This window comes from Oncorhynchus tshawytscha, linkage group LG24 (genome assembly GCF_018296145.1).
Source record: "Oncorhynchus tshawytscha isolate Ot180627B linkage group LG24, Otsh_v2.0, whole genome shotgun sequence".
NCBI lineage: Eukaryota > Metazoa > Chordata > Actinopteri > Salmoniformes > Salmonidae > Oncorhynchus > Oncorhynchus tshawytscha.
Window position 1 is genome coordinate 1,821,207 of NC_056452.1, and position 8,794 is coordinate 1,830,000.

The following is an 8,794-nucleotide window of genomic DNA, read 5'->3' on the forward strand; positions in this document are numbered from 1 at the left end:
GGGGCCAAGCTCCCTGCCATCCAGGACCTCTATTCCAGCTGGTGTCAGAGGAAGGCCCTAAAATTGTCAAAGACTCCAGCCACCCCAGTCATAGACTGTTCTCTCTGCTACCTCATGGCAAGTTTACCGATAAACCAAGTCTGGAACCAACAGGGCTCTGAACAGCTTCTACCCCCAAGCCAAAAGACTGCCAAATAGTTATCCAAATAGCTACCTGGACTATCTGCATTGACCCTTTTTGCACTCTTTTGGCTCATCACGCTGCTTGCTACTGTTTATTATCTATCCTGTTGACTAGACACTTTACCCCTATCTACTGTATATGTACATATCTACCTCAATTACCTCGTACCCCTGCTCATCAACTCGGTACTGGTACCCTGTGTATGTAGGCGTTAATCATTGTGTATTTATTCCTTGTTTTATTATTTTTCTCTCTGCATTGCTGGGAAGGGCAAGTAAGTAAGCATTTCATTGTTGTTTACGAAGCATGTAACAAATAACATTTGATTTGATAATCAGATAAGAGGATGGGCTGCATCAAAATGAATGAATAGCGGGAAAGAACACAATTGAGCATTAGATGACCTTGTCTGTTCCAACTAATACTGACTTTGCTGATATTTATTGAGGAAAAATGTACTTACAATGACTATGATATGTGGTTGTCTGACCTCGCTATTTTAAGATGAATGCACTAACTGTAAATCACTCTGGATTAAAGCTAAATGACTCAAATGTATGTAATGTATGATGTATGTAATTGTAGCGTTGACTCTGATAGAAACACACAGTACCTAGAACATGGTTGCAATATTCTCAGATTATTAGAAATGTGTATATTAACAGTAGCATACTTTCTCTCATTTGCCATTTAAGCAATGATGTTGCCAGTGTTTGGTTCTAATTTTCAGAGTAAAAACTTGACGGACACTATGAAAGCTTAACTTGTTATGGCTGCAATCCCGATATCGGGATAAGTGTCATCAACGACTGCTGAATAGCATAGCGCTACATACAATAAATATTACTATAAATATTTATATTCATGAAATCACAAGTGCAATATTGGAAAACACAGCTTAGCTTTTTGTTTATCCACCTGTCATGTCAGATTTTGAAATTATACTTTACAGTGAAAGCAATCCAAGCGTTTGTGTAAGTCGCATCGATCGCACGATAAAACATTAAGTACACTTAGCATCAGGTCGCATCAGCTCGGTCACGAAAATCAGAAAAGCAATCAAAGTAATTGTTTACCTTTGATGATCTTCGGATGTTTTCAGTCACGAGACTCCCAGTTAAACAACAAATGTTCCGTTTGTTCCATAAAGATGTTTTTTATATCCAAAATACCTCAGTTTGTTTGTCGCATTATGTTCAGAAATCCACAGGAAAGAGCAGTCATGACAAGCAGACGAAAATTCCAAATAGTTTCCATTATGTCCACAGAAACATGTCAAAGGTTTTTTAGAATCAATCCTCAGGTTGTTTTTAAAATATATAATCGATAATATATCAACCGCAAATGTCTTTCCCAGTAGGAGAGGGGAAAACAATAGCTGTCCAAATTCTGTTGCGCAAGCAAAACTCATGTGACCACTTTACTCGATGTTATTGTTCTGGCTCATTTTTCAAAATAAAAGCCTGAAACTATGTCTGAAGACTGTTGACACCTTGAGGAAGCGATAGGAAATAGAATCTGGTTCATATCCCTTTAAATCCAGCAAAGGGAGGCTATGGAACATGGAGTTTTCGGAGCCACTTCCTGTTCTTCCTCAGGGTTTCGCCTGCAATATCAGTTCTGTTATACTCACAGATGATATTTTGACAATTTTGGAACTTTAGAGTGTTTTCTATTCAATACTAATAATAATATGCATATATTAGCAACTGAGACTGAGGAGCTGGCCGTTTACAATGGGCACCTTTTCATCCAAGCTACTCAATACTGCCCCTGCAGCCATAAAAAGTTAAAGCAAGTGTATTCTTCCCAGAGGATCAATACAGCTGCATTAGACAATGCATTAGACAAGAACCTTTTCACACAAGCACTGATATTTAACCCCTCCTTCTAGGCTGAGTCTCCTCCTACACATCTGAACAAATATTGTAATTTACTGCAAGGCAGGACACTGAGTGATACGGGCCATAAACTTTTATTTCTCCCTTAATAACGTGACCTGACCTGATCTCGACCCCCTTCATCACTAATCCATGGCTCTCTCCCCTTGTCAATGCCTGCCACGTGATCGCTTTCCCTACACGTAGAACAATCCAAGCTTAATTTTCCCCTCCATATACTTTCCTCCTACAGATAGCCGAGGGGCTACACCAGAGGTTAATGGTTATGGCACCCCTCATTTCTCTATTACAACTAATGATTAATAAGGATTTAAAATTCATAAATCCAAACCTATCACCAGTTATACCAAAACAATACACAACACAGAGATCCATCTCCATGTTTTAATGTGGAAACAAATATAAAAATCACGTGGGACAAATCACGAAACACAATATATGAAAGGGGAAATCTGCAGTTGCTACATCCTTTTTGAGTTTGTTATATCTGGAGTACTTCTCCTGTCTCATCCGGTGTCCTGTGTGAATTTAAGTATGCTCTCTAATTCTCTGTTTCTCTCGTAGGACCTGAGCCCTAGGACCATGCCTCAGGACTACCTAGCATGATGACTCCTTGCTGTCCCCAGTCCACCTGGCCATGCTGCTGCTCCAGTTTCAACTGTTCTGCCTGCGGCTATGGAATCCTGACCTGTTCACCGGACGTGCTACCTGTCCCAGACCTGCTGTTTTCAACTCTCTAGAGACAGCAGGAGTGGTAGAGATACTCTTAATGATCGGCTATGAAAAGCCAACTGACATTTTCTCCTGAGGTGCTGACTTGCTGCACCCTCAACAACTACTTTGATTATTATTATTTGACCATGTTGGTCATTTATGAACATTTGAACATCTTGCCATGTTCTGTTATAATCTCCACCCGGCACAGCCAGAAGAGGACTGGGTCCCCCTCATATAGCCTGGTTCCTCTCTAGGTTTCTTCCTAGGTTTTGGCCTTTCTAGGGAATTTTTCCTCGCCACCGTGCTTCTATACCTGCATTGCTTGCTGTTTGTGGTTTTAGGCAGGGTTTCTGTACAGCACTTTGAGATATCAGCTGATGTACGAAGGGCTATGTAAATAAATTTCATTTGATTTGTGAAATTTTTAAATGAACAATGTAATGACGGTATGTGGTGTGGATTTCAAGAAGACAATGGAGAGATGCTCAACTATATCAAATTAATAACTACTGACAGTTTTTGAGATAGGTTTTGTTCAGTGAGATCTCGTTGGAAAACGATATTTCTTAGGCACTGGTTTTCAGTTTCTACCGCTTCCACTGGATGTCACCAGTCTTTGGAATTTGGTTGAGGTTATTCCTTTGTGCAATGAAGAAGTACGGCCATCTAGGAAATGGGTAACACTGTTGAGAGTTGCGCAAGACTGGAAAAGTAGATTGACCCGTCTTCAATTTGATCGATTATTAACGTTTAAAAATAACTAAAGTTGTATTACAAAAGTAGGTTGAAATGTTTTGGCAAAGTTTATAGGCAACTTTGGAGATATTTTGTAGTGACGTTGCGCAATTTGGAAGCTGTTTTTTTCTGGATCAAACGTGCCAAATAAATGGACATTTTGGATATATATGGACAGAATTAATCGAACAAAAGGACCAATTGTGATGTTTATGGGACATTTTGGAGTGCCAACAAAAGAAGCTTGTCAAAGGTAAGGCATGTTTTATATTTTATTTCTGCGTTTTGTGTAGTGCCTGGAGGGTTGAAATATGCTACTCTTTGTTTACTGTTGTGCTATCATCAGATAGCTTCTTATGCTTTCGCCGAAAAGCCTTTTAAAAAACTGACATGTTGGCTGGATTCACAACGAGTGTAGCTTTAATTTAGTATCTTGCATGTGTGATTTAATGAAAGTTTGATTTTCATATCATTTTATTTGAATTTGCCGCACTGCATTTTCCCTGGCTTTTGGCCTATACCATAAGAAGTTAAGAAGCCCTCCTGTTCTCCACTCATTACCTGTATTAACTGCACCTGTTTGAACTCGTTACCTGTATAAAAGACACCTGTCCACACACTCAATCAAACAGACTCCAACCTCTCCACAATGGCCAAGACCAGAGAGCAGTGTAAGGACATCAGGGATAAAATTGTAGACCTGCACAAGGCTGGGATGGGCTACAGGACAAAAGGCAAGCAGCTTGGTGAGAAGGCAACAACTGTGCTTCTACACCTGCATTGCTTGCTGTTTGGGGTTTTAGGCTGGGTTTCTGTACAGCACTTTGAGATATCAGCTGATGTACGAAGGGCTATATAAATAAATTTGATTTGATTTGTTGGTGCAATTATTAGAAAATGGAAGAAGTTCAAGATGATGGTCAATCACCCACGGTCTGGGGCTCCATGCAAGATCTCACCTCGTGGGGTATCAATGATCATGAGGAAGGTGAGGGATCAGCCCAGAACTACACGGCAGGACTTGGTCAATGACCTGAAGAGAGCTGGGACCACAGTCTCAAAGAAAACCATAGGTAACACACTACACCGTCATAGATTAAAATCCTGCCGCGCACGCAAGGTCCCCCTGCTCAAGCCAGCGCATTTCCAGGCCCGTCTGAAGTTTGCCAATGACCATCTGGATGATCCAGAGGAGGAATGAAGGTCAGGTGGTCTGATGAGACAAAAAATAGAGCTTTTTGGTCTAAACTCCACTCGCCGTGTTTGGAGGAAGAAGAATGAGTACAACCCCAAGAACACCATCCCAACCATGAAGCATGGAGGTGGAAACATCATTCGTTTGGGATGCTTTTCTGCAAAGGGGACAGGACGACTGCACCGTATTGAGGGGAGGATGGATGGGGCCATGTATCGCAAGATCTTGGCCAACAACCTCCTTCCCTCATTAAGAGCATTGAAGATGGGTCGTGGCTGGGTCTTCCAGCATGACAACGACCCGAAACACACAGCCAGGGCAACTAAGGAGTGGCTCCGTAAGAAGTATCTCAAGGTCGTGGAGTGGCCTAGCCAGTCTCCAGACCTGAACCCAATAGAAAATCTTTGGAGGGAGCTGAAAGTCCGTATTGCCCAGCGACAGCCCCGAAACCTGAAGGATCTGGAGAAGGTCTGTATGGAGGAGTGGGCCAAAATCCCTGCTGCAGTGTGTGCAAAGCTGGTCAAGAACTACAGGAAATGTATGATCTCTGTAATTGCAAACAAAGGTTTCTGTACCAAATATTAATTTCTGCTTTTCTGATGTATCAAATACTTATGTCATGCAATAAAATGCAAATTAACTACTTAAAAATCATACAATGTGATTTTCTGGATTTTTGTTTTTGATTCCGTCTCTCACAGTTGAAGTGTGCCTATGATAAAAATTACAGACATGCTTTGTAAGTTGGAAAACCTGCAAAATCAGCAGTGTATCAAATACTTGTTCTCCCCACTGTATCTACAATACAAAATCCATGTGTACGTGTGTGTATAATGCATATGTTATCGTATGTGTGTATGCATGTGTCTGTACCCATGTTTGTGTTGCTTCACAGTCCCCGCTGTATATAGTCCTAGGGAAGATGACACCACATTTTGTCTCAGGTTTACATGAGCTCCAATTAGTCATCATTTTTCCACCCTCCGATTGACCCTCAGGCAGTGATTCAATCAAATCACTATCAACACGCGCACTGCACTTGACTTTAAAAGTAACTTACACTTGAGTTGACATCCACAGCGTTTACCGTGTATGCAATCTCAGCGAACATCATGGAAATCACCTGCATATCGACAGTACTGTACACATTTGATTGAATCCCAGCCAAAGTCAGCTCTGGATCTCTGTGTCTCTCGTATCCCCAGTGCTGCCCTCCTAGGCCAAGCATTTGTCTTTCACTGAACTGTGTGTGTGTGTATTACACCTTGCAGGGAACATTTGGCCGCAAGCCTCAGGCCAAGCCTGAGGATGACCGTTACCTGAGAGCAGCCATCCAGGAGTATGACAACATCGCCAAGCTGGGCCAGATCATGAGGGAGGGGCCCGTTAAGGTAAGGGACACACAAACACACAATATGTCCTCTCAGGTGGCAGTGACCACACATTCCTGTTGGGATCTAATATTTCTGCTTGTAAAACAACCATTGGTTTTGAGGTGCTGTGCGGTAATCTAAACATATTGGGACGGTGAATGTGATTTTGATTGACTGTGATTGTGACCCTAACTGCTGTCCTATTAGGGCACATTGCTCAATGTGGTTCTGGACGACTACCTGAGGCTCAAAAAGCTCTTTGCAGCCAGACTGGTCACCAAGTCGACCAGCCAAGGCGACCAATCGTCAGTCACAGAGGTGGGACGTGAGAAGAAGCAGGTCCAATCCTGTTGCTGTGTGCTGTCCTGCTCCCTGGCACTGCCATTGGAGGGCGCTATATCACTCCCCTGTTTTCCCCACTGGCGCTTCTCCGTCTCACTGCCTCTGCTTGCATGACTCCTGTAGGCCACTGCCACCCTACTCTACTGCTCTATAGGATGTTGCCACCGACTGCTAGTGCTAACTGCTGTTTTTCCCCTCAGAATTCCTTTCAGGCTAATTTCTGACTGCTGCACCTTTTCAACATTATTGCATCTGACTTTCAATGTTACTTAATTTCAATGAGACAATTGGTGTTGCTTTTCTGCTTATTCCCCAACTTCCTTCAACCCTCTACCCTTTAATATAATCTGCATATTCCTCTCTTCCATGTCTCTACCTTCTTTCCTCTCCCAGCTGATCCAGAGTGACCTGGATGATGACGAGGATGAGCGAGTGAGCATGGGTGGCAGCTGGGGTACGCTGCGCTTCAAACACAAGCTCCCTGTGGAGATGAGGGGACCCGACGGCGTGCACGTTGTTCACGGCAGCATGGGCACGCTCCTGACCTCTGACCTCAACAGTCTGCCTGAGGACAACCAGCTGGCCCTGGCGCGCTCCATGGAGGCACTTAACGCCACCGACAGGGGGCTGTACACCGAGCACAATGCCCGTACTGAGTCAGCCAAGTCCACGCCGCTGCACCACAACAACAAGGTCGATGACACACTGTCCGAGAGCCCGCTGGAGATCACCGAGTTATGACTAGCCTCGCTGGTCTGAGAAGATCCACCACTGAGTGGAGTGTCCTCCTGTCCCCCTGACTCTTCCTCTATCCTCTCCTCATAGACTGAGTGTCAGACACTGACCACTGTGACCAGTATACAGCCAGGAGAGATTTGGGAAAGCGGGCAGAGGGCCAGGGGTTGGAGGAGGTGGAGTGTGTATAGTCTGGGAACTTCAAATGCCAGTGAAGATCTTTGTGAGCCATGGAAGGTATGTGTAAGGGATTTTAATTTCATTTAATGCCTGATGGTGGATCAAATGCATAGGCCTGTGTGTCAATTGAAGACCTGGAACATAAAATAGCAAAGCAAACTGAAAGACTTCTAAGATAAAACATTTTGATAAATAGGACATTATGGCCAGCTTGTCTCTTGCAGGATATTATTTGATCTCTTACACATTCAGCTAAGATCCAGGTGCCCAGCTAACAACATTCCCAAACTTTTAGAGAACATTCCCTTAAGAGTCTCATTAGATCATTACCCAGTGGTGTAAAGTACTTAAGTAAAAATACTTGAAAGTACTACTTAAGTCATTTTTGGGGGATATCTGTACTTTACTTTTAATTTTCTTTAGGAATGTAGTGATGTTAAAGTGTGTATTTTTTGCTCCATACATTCTCCCTGACTTCCAAAAGTACATTACATTTTGAATGCTTATGAGGACAGGAAAATGGTCTAATTCACACAATTATATCAAGAGAACATCCCTGGTCATTCCTACTGCCTCTGATCTGACTAAACACATGCTTTATTTGTAAATTATGTTGAGTGTTGGAGCGTGCCCCTGGCTATCCGCATATTTTTTTTTTTTAAGTGCCGTCTGGTTTGCTTAATGTAAGGAATTTGAAATGATTTAGTATTTACTTTTGGCACTTAAGTATATTTTAGCAATTACATTTACTTTTGATACTTAACTATATTTAAAACCTAATTATTTTAGACTTTTACTCAAGTAGGATGTTGCTGGGTGATTTTCACTTTTACTTGAGTCATGTTCTATTAAGGTATCTTGACTTTACTTTAAAACTCAAGTATGACAATTGGGTACTTTTTCCACCACTGCCATTACCTAATGTTTTCATAGGACTGTTCCAGTGATGTGCAAAGACTGTTTCATTCCCTTGATGTCAAACAGAACTTTCCCAGAACGTAGTTAGCATGTTCTCAGAATATTCAATATGAATGTTCAAGACACATTCATTGGGAATGTAGCAAGGACATTCCTGTGTCCAGTTATCTGAGGGTTAGAATATTCAATCAACGTCCAACCAAACATACACAGAGCATGGTTGCCATGTTCTCAGAATATTTAATATTATAATACGCTAATTATTCTAAACTGCAAAAGGGACTACTCCTACAATTTTTTTATTTTTTTCTTAATTTTCAGGCTCGAAAGAAGCATGCTGTCCTTTTACATCCGGTAGACCACTTTATATTAAGCTGGGTTTTGGTTTTTCCGTTTTTGTGTTTGGAATGGCACGGATACTAGTGTCATGTTAATGACATTACGGCATAATTTCGCTCCTCCTCCAGCCCTATAAAAGGGACCCCTGACCCATCTAAAAGTAATTCGTAGTCAA

At 42.1% G+C, this 8,794-nt stretch overlaps 1 protein-coding gene across 1 annotated transcript in view; it reads left to right on the forward strand.

Annotated features, from left to right (window-relative positions):
• Nucleotides 1-7,908, forward strand: part of LOC112223274 (cadherin-23-like) — a 136,174-nt gene extending 128,266 nt beyond the window's left edge. Inside the window, exons 31-33 of the mRNA XM_042305198.1 lie at nt 6,004-6,123; nt 6,313-6,423; nt 6,841-7,908. Of these exons, the coding sequence (XP_042161132.1) occupies nt 6,004-6,123; nt 6,313-6,423; nt 6,841-7,188 (579 nt within the window). The 3' untranslated portion in view covers nt 7,189-7,908. The remainder of the gene's footprint in view (nt 1-6,003; nt 6,124-6,312; nt 6,424-6,840) is intronic.
• The last annotated feature ends 886 nt before the right edge of the window (nt 7,909-8,794 follow it).